General features: G+C 37.9%; 1 protein-coding gene across 1 annotated transcript in view; it reads left to right on the forward strand.

The window, feature by feature from the left end:
• Positions 1-8,794: 8,794 nt before the first annotated feature.
• Positions 8,795-21,585, forward strand: part of IRF4 (interferon regulatory factor 4) — a 60,725-nt gene continuing 47,934 nt past the window's right edge. The window contains exons 1-6 of the mRNA XM_044065153.1: positions 8,795-8,838; positions 11,255-11,457; positions 14,581-14,767; positions 15,358-15,449; positions 15,687-15,828; position 21,585. The exon at position 21,585 is cut by the window's right edge and continues 104 nt beyond it. Coding sequence (XP_043921088.1) covers positions 11,257-11,457; positions 14,581-14,767; positions 15,358-15,449; positions 15,687-15,828; position 21,585 — 623 coding nt within the window. The 5' untranslated portion in view covers positions 8,795-8,838; positions 11,255-11,256. The remainder of the gene's footprint in view (positions 8,839-11,254; positions 11,458-14,580; positions 14,768-15,357; positions 15,450-15,686; positions 15,829-21,584) is intronic.

The raw sequence follows: 21,585 nt of genomic DNA on the forward strand, positions 1-21,585 counted from the left end.
AAGGAATGGAAAACATCCAGTCGAAATTATATTGTGATGTTTTGCTCGGCATAAACGCCACTGATTTTTTTAGATAAATCTTAATATCACAGGACTGCTGGTATGACATCACTGTGCTTTGGCTTAATTTTGTCAATTTTCACTCTAACTAGCTATAGATCAAACTTTTAAAACAGCCAGTCAACATAAAGAGTTTGAACTGTGCTCCACCTTTTAAGCTGCACAAAAATAAGGATTATGTTAAGAAAAAGTGGAAAACACTAAACAGAAATGCTGGAATAAATGTGTCAAAATCAATGCAATTTTTGCTCAGTACAAAAATAGCCAATGATATGTAAAGTTAAAAAGATGTCCTATCAAAGTGTTCTGTGAGAGATGGAAAGGTCAGTGTACAAACAGTATTATGTCTGTAATGTTGTGGCCATTCCCCTAAGTTGGGTCTGCACTGAAATTGAAAGTGAACATTTTATACTACTAGCTATTTTAAATAATGATTTAAAATATATTTGATAAATCTACTTTATTTGTGCATCCCAATTCAGAGTTGCAGGGAGATAATACTTCTAATGGAACTCAGAGGGCTCATAGTAGAGACAGAATCCTGGACAGGTTGCCAGCCCATCACAGCACACACACACACACACACACACACACACACACACACACACACACACGCGCGCGCGCTCACGCACACACACACCTTGCACATTATTTACTTGTAGTCCTACTTTTAGTTGTGAGCAACAGGAATTTGTCTATTTTGTTATACTGAGTTCTTTTAAGTAAACAGCATCTGATGTTTCACACTTATTTAAAGCTTATGAAAATTTGTATTTCATAATGCAAATTTTGAATACATGCAAACAATTTAAAAAATGTAGAAATTCTGACACCAGGTACATTAAGCCTTATCATGGAATTCAGGTTACATCAGCCTGTATCACACCCCTCTGCAGTAATGTTTACCTTACAGGACCTTTCTTTCTGTGTGCATTTACACATAGTAGAACATGACAAAAAATGAATTTACCAAGTGATGAAAAACAAGAGAAGAGAACCAGTCAGATAAAGTTATTTCAAAACTTGTATAATTAAGCATGCAAGATGATATAGAGATCAAGTCACTTCTTCAAGAATTGTAGCTTTTATACTTAAACCAGGACAGTAACTTGTTTTTGTATTTTCTGGTACACAATTACTTTATGTAAATTACTTACTTTCCAAATTTTAAACTGTTTGTTATGAGATGATGTCAGCTTGCTCTCATTTCATTCATAAAACTACTACAACTTACTTGTTTTGTGTTTCTCTTGTTGATACAACACAGTGCTACACTAAGACATGTTTTCTTTTTCTTATTTCATAGGTGTCTAAAGACCAATTGAAATTAGCAAAGCTTTATTGAGGTATATGTATAGTGATCAACATTCAGGAAAGACAGTTTCCATTTAAAAAAGTGGTGGAAAGAAAAAATATATAAAATAAAGGCTGCATATAGTCTTAAAGACATCTTGCATGTTGTGAAATCTCTCCTGTAATCCTGAGTTCACTCATAAAACTAGTTTAACTTGTTATACAGTAAGAACTACAGAGCAGTCTAACTGTATACTCAGCCTTTATTATATATTTTCATGAGACTGAAATAGGTTAAGTGGTGTTATCTGCACAATTCTCATTTATGACAGTATATCTATAGAAGTTAAGTGTCATAATGATTCCTTATATTGTTACCTGGCTGTGTAATGGTTTCTTCAGATATGGTGTCCCCATATTTCAGTCTAATGTACTTGCATAGCTATTTTCCCTTTACACTACAAAGCAAGTCACTGTCCCATACTCGTGAATTTTGTTGTGCACTTGTCACAATTTTGATCTTGTGCATCTTTGTGCCACTAAGTTTCTCATGAACATTGCTTTCTTAGAGTACTTTATTGCATATCTGTAACATATGGTGCCACTAGCCTTTGGGGCTACTGTGACACAGAAGTTAGATAACAACGTTTACTGAAACCAGATTCTTGCTCCTCTTTGTTTTCTGTAGGTGGACATATCTTTCTTCTGTGCATATAGCATGTATTTATTTATTTTGATTTATTGCTTAATTTACTATATGGGATGGTTTGACAGGAATTATCTCAAAGGTAAGGGGGAATTAGCTTGAATGGCAGCACACTTGCTTCGTATGTGAAAGATAGCGGGACTGTTACCAGGATTCCCATTGCTTTTTAAAAGCAGAGTGTCATGCATGATTACAAAAGGTGCCCTCAAACAAAAAAAAGGCCAAGCTTTGTCTTGAGTATAGTGCAAGATCCTGCCAAAAATGTGGATGACCATAAGAACAGACAGAAAGCCACTTATGTGACTGAAAGAGTGATGTGTTAACATTTTTCAACCATAAGTCAAGTAGATATCTCAACCATAAGTCAAGTAGATATCTCTTGTTTGATATCTACAATTACTTTTCAACATTATGCATGGTCACCATATGTAAAAATAAAATAATTGTGCACAAAGTCTGGAAAATAAAAATATATAAGTCAGAAACTAAGTGAAGTTATTTGCTACCACCAACCTCACCATTGTAAAAAAATATATTACAACATTTCTACACATCACCATACCACTTCTGATATTATCCCACTGTCTGTAAACCTCAACAAGAAGTAAAAAACAGCATTACTTAGTATTCATTTTAATTGTTTAATTTGTTTATATCATAATATGAGCAGGGTGGTATATGTTGCTGTAGAACTAAATAACAAGGACTGTGGTCTCTGTTCTAACCCACATTTTAAACTACCAGGTAATTTTTGAAATACTGCAGAAGTTACAGTCCTAGCACATGATTATAAAATAGCTCTTTGGTGATCATCTCAAAGCCTGGTTCTCAACTCCTTAACTCCAGGCTCCAGAATAAGGGACACGTCCAGAAGAATTCAGGTACAATTAGGGACACTTTTCAAAGTATTAATACTGTTAACTTGAGATGTTGTTAGAGTAAGATAATGTGTATTAACATGCATTTTCTTAAGTAGTGTAATTATTTTTCTTTATTAAGAATAATCCAACACCCATAGCTCTCAACCAATTAGGGGGAAATGTCAACAGAATTGGGAACAGTGCACTGTCAAAATTATCAGTGCTATTAACTTGATACGTGGAGGATTACTATACATTTTCTGAAGTAAAATAAGTCTGCAATTCTAATTATTGTCATTATTTATAAAGTGCAATTATCGCCTTTTTCTCTAAAAGTCATCAGTTTTAGGAGGGATTAAAAATGACAGAGCTAAAATTTGAATAAAAATCAGGGACGTCCGTGAAAATGGGGGCATTTGAGAGCTATCCCACCACCTATTCTTCCAAAATCGAAAGTGTTACAAGGTTTAGGATGGACAAGGCTACATTTTGAGCCAAAATAAGGAAAATCCTTGAACACCGGGGATAGTTGAAATGTATGTCTCAGAGGCATGAATTCCAAAAGAATGCTAATAAACTCTGTTTTGCTTTATTCCGCAAGTCCATTCTGCTACCAAAATGAGATCAATACCAGCAAGATAGACGAGGAAGCCCGTTTCAGTAGCGTGTGCATGCATGTTTGTTTGGATGTACTCTAGCCTGTGAAATCTCTCACACACACACACACTCACAGTCTCTCTCTCACACACACACACACACACGCACGCACACACACACAGCGTCATGTGTACTTTTAAGTGACTGCTATTAAAAGTAGTTCCATTTTGCTATGTTGAGCACTTGTTTGGGGTTTAATTCTCTGCGTCTATCAGGGATATTTTACTTCAAGACTATAGTAATCTAATGCATGGTTTGTCTTATTTAGTGACTGGCGCACTGAAGTCTAGAAACTACTACCAGCTTCCCCTATTTTAATTCATATAACACATTTTATCATGGTGTCATGTGTTCTACTATCATTTACTGTGGCTGGTCCAAAGCTTACCTCAACGGTTCAGCAACCAGCTTTTCCAGAGGTGCTTTCTTGCCTAAATTATTCATTAGTCTCTCTCTCTATACCTATTTTTGACTATAACTGTTTAAATGTTTCTTGACACCTGATGCTATGTTTCGTTTAGTACACATACAATACAGACCATACGGATAAAGTGCTACCTGGAAAGTAAACTTTTAGCTGTTTGACGTTGACGCTGAATGATAGACTGATATCAAATTACTTAGCCGGTTGGATTAAACGCTTAAGCAAGTCGCTAGTATTATTTTTCTGTACATGAAAGTTTCAGTGTACAGCACTCATACTTTCCTTAAATATAACCTATGCTGTTCTCCTATAAGAAACGGAAAAAGTGGTACCTTACAAATAACGTGTATGTGCCCCTAAACGAGGCAAGATACTTTGCAGGTGATGAATTTATGGAATGTCACTATCGATATTATTTATGTATTTGTTTAATTGTGGAAAAAACTGTGCAGCAGGTGTAAATGCGGTTATACGTGCGACACTACTCGTTTCTTGGGGAAACATTCATTATTCATATTCTCCTTGATTACGATGGTGTCAGTCTGCGGGAGTAGGTCGGCACAAATGTGGGCGCAGTAATGTTAACCCTTTAGCGTTATGCCTGTAACACAGCAGAGCATGACACATGATCTTTTACTAATATTAATACTAGATGTAGAACAGAGGAGTACAATGTAGTCTCACTTCACTTCCAAGCGCTGCACTTACTGGGTTTCTTTAATGGTACTACAAGTTATACTGGTTTTAACAGCAGTTTTCCCCCCGTCAGCTTCAATTCTGGGGGACATCTGACTACAATCGTGCCCTTTCGGGACCAGTTACAACTGCTGGCTGGTGAGATCCTCACTCAGTAAGCTAAATGCATTTGGATGGAGACTGAATTCAGCCTGGTAAGTTGGGTTTGAAACTATTTCGCTTACCTGGCCATAGCTATGTACCTTCCATATCCAACATGTGGAGCACTGTCTACCTCTGATAAGGCTGAACAAATGGAAAAACAATGCGAAACGGAGCCCTTACCAATGTGTTTACTAGGAAGCTCACAGCGTGGTTATTAACTTCATACTTAAAAAGATCGTTTAATGAATTAACATTAGTTTTGCTCGGCATTATTTACATTGGATATCCGTTATTTTTTTTAACAATAAATGTTCGCAAAGCCTGTTCATGGTGGAACTTACATTTTAAGGATTCAAAACGATGAACGATCCCCACAAAAGGGTACAGCTGAGAGGTACGAACCGTGGGAAAGTAGATACCAGTCAGAAGACCAGGGCAACATGCAGTTAGGGAACGGCTGGGTTCTGTGAACTGTAAAGACGGGTATCTCTATGCGTATTTACTTATTTGTTTGTTTCTTTTGTGTTAGTACTTAGAACCATTTTAAAGGCTGTTCACTGGAATTACTGTCGCTGTAATTTCTATGTATTGCCAGCAATGAGTGCTTTCTTTTGGGAGATTTTCCCCTCTTCGTTCTTGTGCGACCAAATACGTCGGGGCGCGCCTGGTGGGGGTGGATGGCAGGTGTGCAGGGGGTAGGAATAATACCCAGAGGCATCAACTTTTCAACTCTAAAACGTGAAGCACTGCCTGTCATAAATGTGGAACAAATGGAGAAAGTGTGCAGCATATTACTGACACTACAAGTTTTTTCGATGAATTAATGTGATTTGGTACAGGGTTGCAGCAGCAAGTAAATCTCGTTTTGTACTCACAAGCTCTTAGCATACTTCTCAAGTATACCTCATTACAAGGAACGTGCCTCATTTGGGGTCTTAAAATTCATGTCCCTCGGAGTTCCACATTGAAAGGGGCCTGTCACACATTCAGCGTTAGAAATTTTTTACTGGTATCCATGGAAAATAGAAAAGAATCATAGTAATTCATTAAAAGTTCTTTTTATAAGTAAAACCAACATATTTTAACAATTCTATGACCATCCTAGCTGAAGTTGCTATTGAGCTGTTAGTGTGTGTTTCCACGTTTTGTCCATTTGTTCCACATTATGAGGGCTATTGTTCCTCATTTTAGAGATGGAAGGTTGAGAACTGTGGCTGCTAGTGCTACCCGCAACACCTGTCACAATGCACACATATCTCAAAATGCTGCACACAGTTAATAAATGCAAGCAACGGATTCAACTGTTCCCCATAAAACTATTAAAAGCATTGTTTTTTAGATTGTCAATATTGCACATATTGTTGGAAGCATTCACTTAGTTGTAGACATAATATGACTAAACAAAGCCATATTGATATGATGCTCAGAAAAAAAAAAATGTGCTCATTAGAGTACAGAGTATGCCTGGTTACAACATTAATTCGGTATTACTTGACCTGCATATCGGTTAAAAAATCCTAACAGTGAACTTGTGACAGACCTTGCCATTGTAGAACTGTGAGGAGGAGCATGGCCTTTTTAAGACCCCGAAGAAGGAACGTTGCTCTTCATGAGGTAAACTTAAAAAAGTATGGCCTACAAAACGAAATGTTGATATTATTATTTTTATCAGGGTTAATTGTCTAGCAGTCGTGCTCTCGAGTCGTTTCCTTAGAAGGAGGTTGTAACTCAAGCTACAGTTTGCGGGAACAGTCAACGGTTAGGCGCTCGCGAAGTTGCACCTGAAGTTTGATAACCACTAGAGGGCGCAGGTTGCACCAGTTAGTATCCTTTATTAGTAATTTCTACCTGCTTTACTTGACTTATTTACCGTTACCAGGCATACACGCAAATTTTGTACGCTGAACGAATGCGGGTAGCACCAGTGAGAAGTAATGTGGCAAGGAAAAATGTTAAAAAGTGCTTATTTGTCATTATTTATCCAAGTATAGGGGTGCACGGTCTTTACTTAAAGGATAAAACAAAGTATGACAAACAGCTAATTTACAACAAAAATAAGGCAACTTTTTCATCCACTGTTATTCCTTCGAGAACTACGATGTCATTTTTGATTTTATACATCTTTAAAGTATATTATATATGAACTGGCTGTATTCCATACCGCCAAAGGAAGCAGCATTAAGTAAATATGCTAAGCAAGGGTAGCAAACTCTGCATCCAAGTCATAACTTCTATTCCTGCACGGTTTCAAGTGCTAAGCCAACTTAGTGGGTGGTCTTGGATATGCAGTTTATGAACATGCATTTTTAATACATTATTGATTATATTTGTTATCAATTACAATTACCCCTCAGCTAGTATACTAAGCAAAATGTGCTCGGATATACCGCTCTTTGACAGTGGTATGGTTGCCTAATATTCAGACACCAAGCATGTGTACTAAGAAGTAAGCCGTTGCTGTCCAGCAGTTCATGTTAACCCTAATAAATAACAAGAGCAAACGTTAGTCACATCTACCCCATTCTGAAAATATTTCTGGACTTGCTAACGCTTCAAGGCTGCAGAGACACACCGGCTTAACGCACTAACCTTGATACAAGTCAGACACACGTTTTCAGGTCCATCGTGATCTGTAAAGCTTTTTGCAAACAAATACTCATCCTAAACCATTTAGAAAACGTAGTGATTGACCATAGTTAGTGTAAAAGCTAATAACTTGGGAGCACATGTGCAATAGGGTTACCAACTGTCCCTTTTTGCGAGGGGCAGTCCCTCTTTGGCAGTTGTGTTCTGTGAAAAAACTAAAAAAATGGCAAATGTCCTGATAGGTTTACATTAATAGTTGCATAAAACAGTTATTCTGTATCTGAAACACACACATACACACACGCACACATTATACGAACTAGCATTAGCAACTAAAATGCCAGAAGAATAAGCTTTTATTTTGCTAAAAAAAAGTGAAGTTCTGTCCTTTGCATTGGCCATGGATATATTTTATTCGGCAACATTTCACGTTTCTACTAAAAATGTCCCACTTTGGGCATTTGAAAAGGTGGCAACCTTAAATTTGTGCAAGAAGAAGTCCTTTGAATGAGAGCCAAAAGGGCTTAAGTCTGCAACTGATTAAAAAACATGATCTTTCAAATAATCAGTCATTATATTGCACTTGTTTTAGATAATGACAGCGATTATTAAAACGCAATCTATTTTATTAGTTATAGTAGCAAAGCGTGGAAGAAAGACGCATTACGAGTTTGAGCAACAACACCTCTGCACCTGCTTCCGCATTTGCTTGAAATGGTACTTCGCACTCTGGCATAAATATCCCGGGTTTCACATCTCTCTCTCTGCTGCTTATTACATTTCCTTTAAGGGTTACCATTGCACGGACTAGACATGCAGCTGTCCTTAACACGTTGATAGCAGTGTAATAATATGTTTCTTCATTCAGTCATTTCCCCACACCCCTAGCTTATTATATGTGGTGTGGGAGCTAGATCCTGCCCCCTGAATCAGATTCCTTAGAAATGAGTTATACCTCATGTAAATATTAAAGACTTACGGTGTAAATAGGAAAGTGTTTACAGTTCAAGCTGCCTGGTTATAATTTCTAAAACCAGGGGGTATTGGTTTTAATTTTCTTGGGTTGAGTTTTATAACTTCAGTCCCCGGGTGAGGTGAATACATTTTAAACAATGAACATCAAAAGATACTGAACATGTCCATATTACGACCCCCTGCCATGGCGGCCTCAGTTAGACTAAGGGAATCCCCTTTTGCATTATTTTAAGATGCAGTTCACCTTTCCGAAGCAATTGATAAGGCAGGGCTTCAGTAAATGTGGGTGTTATTTCAAGAACCGCCCCCGTTCAGTCACGTTAGTTATCAGCTAGCACCGCCTTTAGTTATAATATTAAAAGTTCCTGCTTTTACTCACTGTTACCCATATCTGAGAAATTTCGGAACGTACTGAATTAGACCCTTCAATACGAGAGGTAAGGCATTATATATTCTCGGTGTTCTACCTGCTTTGCAAAGTTTCAGTATTTTTTTCGGAAATGCCGAAACTAGGTAGGCTTTGATATGAGCTCATTGAAACGCTGAAATAACTTTCGTCCGCCTGTTTTTGATAAAATTACTTTCATTCCTCAGAGTTTTTTGGGGGAAGAAGGGCTATGGACCACGTGCCTCAGCACACCGTATTAGAAGGTCACACCATTGGCGTCCATGCTGGAATTAATAAAGAGGCTGGTATTGTTACTGAAAAGAAAGAAAGATAGGTTTACTGCATCATTTATTTTTTTTGTGACAAGTGACTATAGGGGGTTGCTTTTACATTTAAACAGCGACATCTTGGTGACACCAAGCATCCTTTCATTGCAAGAGGTCTGACTATATGCGACTGTCTCCGCCTCAACCGTTTTCTGACTGTCAAATGGCTAAATTGTTTGAATGATGGCCAGTCTGCTCTCTATTCGTGTAGCTCACAGCTCGTCCGCCTTTAATGATGAGCACCATGTTTCATTGTATGGTATAAATTTGACAGTCCTAGTTGGCACCGCGTTCCAGAACAGGTGCTTCATAGTTACGGAACCAGTATCCTTTGCGGCAAGTTTGGCCTGCTATGTCTCTGGGTCTGATCGAGGAGATTTTTTCAACCCTGTCAACTGTACACATTTTCGCAGAATGTCCAGACATTTTGCCTCAAAATTTTGGTCCGTTTTTTATAAAGTTTTGGTTTTGTGCCATATTAGTGGCAAGCCATTAAAGATTCAAGTTAGCAAATGATGACTAACGTTTGAGTTTCAGACTTCATACCTTTCAGAAAATTCATGCTAATGCAAAACCTGTTATTCTATCCACTTTCTTAGTTTGCAAGAGCAGTATTTAAAAATTGACCTTATGTTTGGGCCTTTGTCCCACTTTTATTTATGGCTTTGTCCAGATTTCTTGTTGTAAGAGACTGAGATGTATGGTTGGGGTAGCTCGAGAAGGAACCCATGATAGTTTACTGATCTTTCCCCGAACACGATACCCTGCTAGTTGGGAAGAAGAAGCAACGTGTTGCTCCATCAAGTCGAATTTCCAATACCAGTGGACTTTTTCTTTATAAAATGCCATTTTTACCAGCTGAAATCGCTATCAGCTGTCATCAGGAACATTAACTAACTAACCTTATTTATTATGCATTCAGCCTTCTTCATATCTTTCATCGGCCCCTAGTTATCAGGGGTTTTCCCTATTCTGCCAAAATTATTTTGCCGGGTCCCTCCTAAAATGCTTGATTTTGTTACAGGATTATGTACCTTTAAGTCATTAAACATACACTGCAGTTACAGATCTCTTGCACTTCAAAAATCCATATTAATTAAAATCTTTGTTTCTTCAACTTTGTAAGTCAATATTTAAAATATTTCTTTCATTTTTCTGCCTTTAACCATTTTTTTTTGCCGCCCATCCATGATTCCAGAGGAAAGAGACTGAGAACTAGAGTAACAAGGACAGCCTTATCTCAGACACACACACACACACACACCCACGCTCACGCGTGCACGCACGCACACACACACACACACACACACACTTGCCTACACACATAGAATTACGCAAACACTCTCACACATGCGGACATACTGATACACATGGACACACATGTGCATGCGCACACACACATTGGAGTCATAGCTCTCAACCTTCCATCTCCAAAATGAACACTCACCTTCATAATGTGGAACAAATGGGCAAAATGTGGAACACATACTAATGGCTTACTAACATCTTCAACTAGGAAGGTCATAGGATGGTTAAAATATGCTGGTTTTACTTATAAAGAAGATCCTTTAATGAATTAATATGATTAATTTCTATTTACCATGGATTTCACTTTAAAAAATTCCTAACACTGAATGTAGGACAAACTCTTTCAATGTGGAACTTTGAGGAACATTAACTTTTTAAGACCCAAATGAGGTACATTCCTCATAATGAGGTACACTTGAGAGGTATGATTGGAGTGTACATATATGTGCACTTGCAGGCACACGCACACACACACACACACACACACACACACACACACACACACACACACACACACACACGTGCATGTGCACACACATTCAGAAGGTGTTTGCAATGCAAACATTCAAAACTACCTCGCAAATCTCCACCTCCCCACACACAAACATGCACTTCTGAAATGTAAACATATAATTCAACAGCTGTTAATCAGAAAACAATCTTGGCTGAATTAAAAAAGAATGAAAATGTTTTTGAGTTAATAATTTTATTATAGATTCTTGGGGTGTGAGTGTCTGTTCCTTCTGAGGCTAACTTTTTTTTTGAGTGTGTTTTGCACTGCCTGTCTGTGGTACAGATGGATTCCAACAATGTGCTGTCTTTATAATACAGGCATGAACCTTGATACAGACTGCGTGATGTCCTCTGTGAGTTGTGGGAATGGGAAACTCAGACAGTGGCTAATAGAACAGATTGATAGTGGAAAGTATCCAGGACTGGTCTGGGAAAATGATGAAAAATCGATATTCAGGATACCTTGGAAACATGCTGGCAAACAGGACTATAACAGAGAGGAAGATGCAGCACTCTTTAAGGTATATATTGTTCTGACCATATTGTGCACTTTTTGTTTCATGCTAAACTGTTCCTTGGATCTTTGCTGATCACTTCAGGTGTTCATTAAAACCCAAGTCTTATCTAGGATCTTGTTTGAAGAGAATTAAAAATATTGGTTAAAATCCGTATGTTTAATGATTGACATAGCAACACACTGAGGCTGATCAGATATGCTGCACAATAATAAGTTAATGGCTTCCTGCTATTACCCTACATTCATGTCTCTCTCTCTCTCTCTATATATATATATATATATATTTTTTTTTTGTCAACTTTGACAGTAAGGATTCTAATAGCTATTTCAAAAGCATTTAAGTTTAAATATGTGTGAGTTTTCTCATTTGGGTCGAGGATACTGCAATATTTAAGGCCCTTGTAATGATTCACGTCTGTGGATAATTGATGCTGATTATATCCCTTATTGTACTCTTCTGTACGTGATTAGCCTATGTGTTTAAAAGTTAGACTTGTAGCCATGATTTTGAAGCAGTTCAGTGGATCTTTTCTCAAATATCTTTAACACACTGTGGTGCTTAAGCTGTGGATTGCCTTAGTAGGTAATGTTAAAAATTACAATATTTATGAATGATGGGCTAGCTCTCTCATTAAGGCTTCTGCCTTACAGTTCCAGGCATTGGGGCTTGCTGTGTGGAGTTTGCATTCAGTGGTTACTGTGGTTTCCTACCTCTTCCCAAATCATGGTAGCTTATTGACTACTATAAATATGTATTGCATTTACTCTTACCCTTGTGGCTGAAAAGGTGTACAGCTAGTCACTTTAATAACTAATTTAACAAATGACTAGTTGTAGTAATCTGAAATGAACCAGTAGGCATCAGAGTTACCCATATCGTACAAATCTAGTTTTAATTAATTAAATTTCTCTTGTCCAAATGCATCTGTGATTTACCAGTAACACAATTTGCATGCACATTTTTATCAATTTTCCCACATGCTTGATATAAGCATTTTATATCTGTGAATTTGTGGAGGCAATGCTTTAGACTGGCATGCTGAAATGCATACAGGCACCTGAATGCTATAACTGTTAGATACTGATAAAATGAGGAGTCACCACTTAATATCCCTTTTCTCCATGATACAACTAGCACTAAACACTGGCGTTTTATCTTTTCTGTACCGCCGTCAAGAAGTAGAAAAAAAACATATTTTTCTGATTCAGTTTCAAACAGAGGCATAACAAAAAAGTTTCACATAATTGCTTATGCAGTAAGGTCTGTCACATGCACTCTGGAACCAGTGTCACAAGGATGCACAGTACAGTGAAGTAGGTTGTCACTGCATTCAGCAATTGTGCTGTTAATATTATATTGAACAATCAAATCAGTAGAATGCACTATTTCAGTTAAACAATTAATTTATTCCAGTGGCAAATGACTTCAGACTGTCAAGAAGGAGAGGTTCATAATATCAAGGTGAATATAATTATAGCAAGACAAGTACACACAACACTGCTCATGAATGGCCCACAGTGATCAAAACAAGAGCATGAGCAGAAGATATTCATCCTATTGCATGGACCAGGAAGATGAATATACAATATATGTTTAATGTCGAATGCTGCATTGATCATTTTCAGACAGGAAGAGGAATCATAAGTTTTTTTTTTATAAAATCTTTCTGTTTTCACAGTTGCACATAAGATCTTGACTTTATGGCAGATAAACATACCAGTGTTTACCTGATGCATAAATGTTACTGCATTATTTACACGTTTTAGGCATGGGCTCTTTTCAAAGGGAAGAACATACCAGTGTTTACCTGATGCATAAATGTTACTGCATTATTTACACGTTTTAGGCATGGGCTCTTTTCAAAGGGAAGAACATACCAGTGTTTACCTGATGCATAAATGTTACTGCATTATTTACACGTTTTAGGCATGGGCTCTTTTCAAAGGGAAGAACATACCAGTGTTTACCTGATGCATAAATGTTACTGCATTATTTACACGTTTTAGGCATGGGCTCTTTTCAAAGGGAAGAACATACCAGTGTTTACCTGATGCATAAATGTTACTGCATTATTTACACGTTTTAGGCATGGGCTCTTTTCAAAGGGAAGAACATACCAGTGTTTACCTGATGCATAAATGTTACTGCATTATTTACACGTTTTAGGCATGGGCTCTTTTCAAAGGGAAGAACATACCAGTGTTTACCTGATGCATAAATGTTACTGCATTATTTACACGTTTTAGGCATGGGCTCTTTTCAAAGGGAAGAACATACCAGTGTTTACCTGATGCATAAATGTTACTGCATTATTTACACGTTTTAGGCATGGGCTCTTTTCAAAGGGAAGAACATACCAGTGTTTACCTGATGCATAAATGTTACTGCATTATTTACACGTTTTAGGCATGGGCTCTTTTCAAAGGGAAGAACATACCAGTGTTTACCTGATGCATAAATGTTACTGCATTATTTACACGTTTTAGGCATGGGCTCTTTTCAAAGGGAAGAACATACCAGTGTTTACCTGATGCATAAATGTTACTGCATTATTTACACGTTTTAGGCATGGGCTCTTTTCAAAGGGAAGAACATACCAGTGTTTACCTGATGCATAAATGTTACTGCATTATTTACACGTTTTAGGCATGGGCTCTTTTCAAAGGGAAGAACATACCAGTGTTTACCTGATGCATAAATGTTACTGCATTATTTACACGTTTTAGGCATGGGCTCTTTTCAAAGGGAAGAACATACCAGTGTTTACCTGATGCATAAATGTTACTGCATTATTTACACGTTTTAGGCATGGGCTCTTTTCAAAGGGAAGAACATACCAGTGTTTACCTGATGCATAAATGTTACTGCATTATTTACACGTTTTAGGCATGGGCTCTTTTCAAAGGGAAGAACATACCAGTGTTTACCTGATGCATAAATGTTACTGCATTATTTACACGTTTTAGGCATGGGCTCTTTTCAAAGGGAAGAACATACCAGTGTTTACCTGATGCATAAATGTTACTGCATTATTTACACGTTTTAGGCATGGGCTCTTTTCAAAGGGAAGAACATACCAGTGTTTACCTGATGCATAAATGTTACTGCATTATTTACACGTTTTAGGCATGGGCTCTTTTCAAAGGGAAGTACAGAGAAGGGATTGACAAGCCAGATCCTCCAACGTGGAAGACAAGGTTGAGATGTGCCTTGAATAAAAGCAATGACTTTGAAGAATTGGTGGAGAGAAGTCAGCTGGACATTTCAGATCCATACAAAGTGTACAGAATTGTGCCCGAGGGAGCAAAGAAAGGTAATGGTTACATTTGTTATGACAGATCCCCATCTTATACACAGTAGCCATGACAAGCATATCATATGATTGATTCTGCATGCATACAGTATGAGTCAAAAATCACAGAGGAGTCGTCTCATACCCCGCTTTACCAGACATCTTTAATTCACACCATTATTTCAAATGCAAAATATTTAAGGAGAAAATGATATGAGTGAGCTTATTTCACCATTAAAGGAACACTGCTAATTTGACAGGCAGCCAACAGTGTGGTAAGCCTGATCTTACCACAGACACATAATTATCTGTGTTTTGAACTATTGCTGTCTTCCTTTTCCTTAATGCTTCTTATAAATAAAGGAAGTTATCCTACATGATAGCCACTGATAACTAGTGTTCAGTTTTTTGTTTCTTTACTGTTTATGAAAGGTTTAGTTGTAGTTAATGCGCATGACTTTGTGTGCTGGCAATTACACCTCCTGTGCACTTTACACGAGCTACACATATCATAGACTCTAGGCAGCATTAGATGCTTCAAATGAAAGTTTCTGTGTTGCTGGGACAGTGTGCCATTAAATTAGGCTATTCCTTTTTTTCTGTGTAAATAGGAATAAAACAGCACAGTATGGAGGACTCATCACTACTTGTGAACCACAATCCTTACCCAGTGCCTACTTCATACCCTCCATTAACACATCAGGTATGAGAGCTTCCTTTATCCTATAATCAGTAAAACGTTTTGTCTGTCTGCAAAATGTGTGCAGTTTAACTATTATCTTAATGTAGCAGAATATAGAGGGAATATGTGAAGCAATTGTTTAAACATATTTCAAAGGGGCACTAAAGTGATCACAGAACACTGCAGTGGGTAGAAGTGGATCTCACTGAACTTGTCAAATTTCTTTCTTTACAACTTGGCTTATCCTTACCATGGCAGGTATCGAACTACATGGTGCCTCCCGAACGTAACTGGCGGGACTATGTTTCAGAGCAGCACCATCCTGAACTTTCTTACCAATGTGCAAGTGTTCCATACCCACCTCGTAACCATCACTGGCAAGGACCATCTTGTGAAAACAGTAAGTCTTCTACATTTACATTTTTATATTAGTAAACTATAACCTTCAATATTACTATTTGCTATCTCAGCAATTATATAGCTTACATCATAAGTGAGGTATTTTTGTGTTTTAACACAAATGGTTATATAGAAGCAACAGATTATTAAAAAGAAAACTTCAAGGAGAACTAGTGATATGGTTCTGAAGTTTACATTTTTCCTACATATGAGGATGTATTGTTTTTTGATGAAATGGTAAGTTCTCTGAAGTGAAATTTACCATATTCTAATTCCTCATTCACAAATAATGAGGACTGTTTACTAACAAGACAGCCATCATTCCATAATGCAAAAAAATAAAGATTTCTGTGTTGTGGTGATCTTACAGATAGTTAGAATCTGGAATTAAGGGGAATCACCCCTTTAATTTTTTTAAGTTTTGCACATCATTACTGGTGGGCTAATAGAGAATTCTGAAGGTGCTTTTAATTAAATCTTTCTTCTGAAAATAGTGGCAGCCACCATTTGAATATACATCCCCAGAGTGGAATGTTTTGTAATTATTTATGTAGCAAATCGGTATGTTAAAACGTAATTGGACCCAGTGAACATTGCCAACATACTAGCAAATTACACTCCTGAGTCAGCTTTTTAAAGCCCTACTGTACCTGTATCTCCTACCCCCTATCATCACTATAGAACCTGTACTAAAAGTGCTATTCATGACTAAAAATTATTCCTCCATGGGACCAGATAACATACTGAGCTGTTTGTTAAAGAGTACTAAACATGCCCTGGCAGAACCTAAGTGTAAGTTATTTAACCTAAGCCTGAATGTAGCCTCAGTCCCAGAAATATGGTGTCCAGCACTGGTAATTCCACTCCATAAAGGTGTCTGACTCTGGAAAGCATATGCCCATCTGCTTGCAAGTCTCATTTGTAAGGCCATGGAATGCATTATAACAGACTTGATTAACAAAGTCTTTAAACATCTCATCAGGCTAAATTCACAGCAGTTTGAATTTGTAAAAGGAAGGTCCTTTCTAATGAACCTAGTAAACTTCTTTGAAAAGATAAACAAGTGGTTGACAGATGTTACACTCTACACATGACCAAAGCATTTAACACCATCCCCAATACTAGAATAATTAATATATTGAATGCATTCCAAATGGACTCCTGTGTTGTAAGAAGAATAGCTAATTGGCTAAAGGACAGACCCCGCACAGTACAGATGGAAGGGGCAGAATCAAGAGAACATGAAGGTGACTAGTGGTTCCCACAGGGCTCACTGCTGGGACTGCTTTTGGTTTACTTCTCTGATCTACAGACTTAAAACTAAGACCTATGGTTAACCACGTTTGTGGATGACTGCAAACTAGGAGTCGTTGTCTAATCTCTATCTGACAAAGAAGCTGTCCAGTAGGAATGTATGCCTGGTGTATTGAAAATGGGCTTAAATTATATGCCAAAGTACAACATTATCGTATTTGGTAAACAAGCCATCTACCCAGCATATGGCATTGACTATACCCCACTGCAAAATTAAAATGTAGTTAGAGACCTGGGAACCTGTGTTTATAATTCCCTCCCTTTGATCATCGGGATGGGAGGGTGGCCTAATGGTTAAGGTGCTTGCCTTACAAACACAAGGTGCAGGGTTTGAGTCTCACAAGGGATAATTGGCTAGGCTTAAAATGACTCGCAAGGGCAGTTAGCTTAGTACTAACCTATGAACCTAGTACTATGAACCTATGTTTGTCAGGAAATCCTTCTACGACATGCAGTTGATTGCCAAGAGAATATTATCCAGTTGTAAAGATGCTGTTGTCCTGTTTCATTCAGCACTGATCTGACCAATTATAGACAGCAATGCTCCCTTTAAGATGGATGTACCTCACCAGCCATATAAAACAGTTCAGTAGACCTTAGAGTTCCTAACAAAGGAGATCACAGGCTTAACATTTGTAAGTTACCAGAAAAGACTGGAAGCACTGTACCTCATTATTGTGTCTCATAGGCTACTCTGAGCAGACTCATGCCTTGCCTTGTCTTTCCTTCTCAACAATCAGGGACTGAGTAGTTCAGGATCTCTTGTACCTTTACACAGCAGTGGCCTTAGGTCAATTGGTGCCCTAGGCAAAAGGGCTTCCTAGCACCCCCACCACACCAACTGGTGCCCCCATCCTGGTCTACCTACCCCAAATAAATACTGGAAAAGCACACCTGCTAGAGCGGTGCCCTAGGCGGTCACCTAGTTGGCCTATGCCTAAGGCCGGCCATGCCTTTACAAATGATACAGTCCCACAAATAGGAGAACAAGGAATCTAAGCTTTATTAGTCAGCATCTCCTTCACCTCTGTGATAGACACCCCTTGCAGATAAAGTAGTGTGATACACTATCTTCCTTCAAACTGGACCTGGATAATTGAATTGGTATTGATAAATTTTCCTCAGTCTTGACTGGCCTAGCCCTCCTTGAGAGTGGTGGTAAGGGGAGGTACAGTCTAGGGTAAGAACTAACAAGGTGTGCTGGCCGCAATGCTCAGCATATTTGAACTTCCTATGATTCCTATAAAAGATTCATAGGAAATACCTTCATATTATGTAATCTCAATATTGCTCATGTGTATGTAACATATGATTAGAAATAATTCTTGTTTTTCTTGGGAAATCTGAGTAAATCTCAGGTTAACTTTCAGCACAGATGAAGACAGATTTTTTTACTAACTACAACAGGAATGCAAATTCATGTTTGCATAGAAACACAGAAGACGATTCTTCAGCTGACTGCACATTTTTTGATGTAGTACATGCCATCACTACTATCTGATTCTGGTATGAAGAGTTATAAAGACTGTAAAATCACATGAATGAAGCAGAACTGCAGTATAAATACTGACACTTCATTGTGAATAGTAGAGTAAAGGATGCACTTCATCTAAATGTACTTTGGCATATATTAGTATGTGCCTAATAGGCTCTAACGCAGGAAGCATGGCCCCATCAGTTGTGCATTGCTTCTCTTTGAAGTGAGAAGCACTTGTACTGTGCAATGATTTGCATTTTCTGTAGGCACAAAACACAAGCAGAAAGATGTTACACTCTCTGCAATAATAGAGAGACTCCTGCAACTTTGTCACTGTAGTGATTTATATGCAGCATTGTCACACCTGGTCATTGATGAACATTATTCTGTTACTTAGTAAATTGTGCATTTATCTGCAATACATGAAACCTCTGCTCTCAGTTAGGAAATGCGCTACCACAGGAAATCATGTCAGATATACAGCATAACTCTTCCTGTCTACAACTGCCAGCTGTATGTCATAGCCTCTACAGACCACATGCATTAGTGTGCGCTTTAAAACGAGAGTGTACTACGTATTCGGAGGTGCTGTGCTATAAATAAATACATACATAAACATTTACTCTAAAAGTGGTCATCAGGTACAAGTTTGACTGCTGAAAAAATTTCTTGTCACACATCTACTTAACTGTAACTGCCTTACTTAAGTTATTAAGCCATACCTATTGTCAATGTTATTCTTGATTTCTGGGTTTCTGGCTTCCACAGTACATAAGCATTTTTTTCTGTTAAAAATAGCAGTCTTTATGCACTATTTAACCTCAAGGCACGGTCAGTGATCACTTATGCAGGTTAATGGCCGGCAGAGAGCATAGTTGCTACCAGTGACTGTTTGGGGAGTCAGTTTCATGCTGTTCCTCTGCCAGTTATCAGTGGAAGAAGACTAGTGCTTTATCAAAACTACAAAGCAGGGATCAGGGACATTACCAGAATTTTTGGAACTATACACCAGTTTGGAAAGCGGGTTACAGAATGCAGCCCTCTACAAGCACCCCCCCCCAAGGTTCACATATTGCAATTGCAATCATCAGAACTTTGGAAAATTAAGTGCGGTTTGGAGAAAATAGTATAGCATGCAATTTGTTTATCTTGGAAAATTCTCCTTTTCTCCCTATTTGGGAGGTGCAGGATGGCTTACCCCCCCCCCCCCCCATGCAAAGAACACTTCTAATATGTAAGAGTCTGTGTTTACTGTTATTTCTAGTAAAGCAAACTTATTTTTAGTTTAGTTTAGGGACTTGAATTGTTAAGTCTCAAGCTTCCAAAAAGGGTACCGACCCCCACCTCCACCCTCCACAGTGTATGATTCTGGGCAACATACTAATTGATGGGTTAGACAAAAAAGTAACATAATAAAATTATAGCATGTAAGCCAACATTTTTACCATTATTTAAATAAAATAAATTCTAGAACATATCATTCTGCAAAATAACATTTTTTTATCCATTTCAGTGGTGCAGGGGAACCAAAGCCTATCCCAGCATCTTAGTGAGTGCAGGGCAGAAAAAAATATTGCTGGATAGTATGCCAGTCAATCAAAAAACACACACATACACAGAAACACATAGGAACACAGACACACACAGATAAAGGTACGCACACAGACCCACACACACACACACACACACACACAGACACACACACACACACACACACACACACACACACACACACACACACACACACACACACACGTGGCATCACATTGATTGGCACCAGCTCATTTATGGCATGTTTTTGTGATAAGATAGGCTACTGGTATAGCTGATAAAAACATATGGACACAAGAATGCATGAGTATTGTACACAGAAGGTACTCAACCAGACAACCTAACTGGGAAACGTAACGCTCTGAGAGAGCAGCACTAATTACCTCACCCTTGTGCTATCCACAAACTAAATTTTTACAGAAAATGTACACCACTGTGTCTGTGGTGTATATAGGGATAACTCAACTATGGAGCAATAGGGAAAACATTAGATTTTATAGCTTTCTAGCTGAAGCATTGTGTTAAAGCATCCTGCACTTAGTGGATTTTGAGAAGTGAACCTGTAAATCTACTATGCCTGGGCTCTTCCATCAGAAGTTATTCTGTTTGTTTTTAAAACTCACTACCATCTGCTCTATGGTATGAGAGACAATTAATTATTCTGGGGTCTAGATTATCTACTATACTATCTAGCGACTAATTGCTATCATTATAGAGAGTATGCTTAGTCATATGTCACTAGTTTTGCCTGCATTAGATCAGAGAGATCTCAGCTGAAGAGATACGATCATGCCCTGTGTAATATTAGTGGTCAGATAAACTGATCTTATTTGGGACAACCTTTTTCACTCAAATGACAGTAGTAATTTCTTATGACATGCTGCTATTAGAAGGAATGTTTATAAGCGTAAGTGTTAGCACCAAGTTGACCTTACTGAACAGTTTAGAAGGAAGCTTTGAATTAAACAAGATAGTCCACATTGGTAAAATGAACTACAAATAAGTGACTTAAACCTTATTTAATCCTTTTGATTGACATATCCAGTCCAGGGCATGAAAACATCAGTATTTTCTTTTTGTGGATAGAAATTATCTGAAAAGAATGCACTTAACCGCTAAGTGCCACTAACATAAATGAGTAAGAAAATATGCTAATACAATCAACTGCATTCATTGGGCCCAGTTCCAAAAGACTTGCTGTTAGTGCAGGTGACCACTTACAGTGAGAGCAGGTCTTTTGGAATCCAGGCAGACGTACACTTAGAGCAATTCATTTGGAATCTGATCCGTTACACCACAGTTGTTGGTGTAATCATGTAGTCGCTGTAATCAATAAATATGGTACTTCATTGACTTTCAGCATAGTTGGTTTTCATGAGTGGAAGAATAACTTTACTTTTGTGTTACGATACCAGG

Source organism: Protopterus annectens, chromosome 3.part0 (assembly GCF_019279795.1).
Source record: "Protopterus annectens isolate FY-2018-M chromosome 3.part0, PAN1.0, whole genome shotgun sequence".
Classification (NCBI taxonomy): Eukaryota; Metazoa; Chordata; order Ceratodontiformes; family Protopteridae; genus Protopterus; species Protopterus annectens.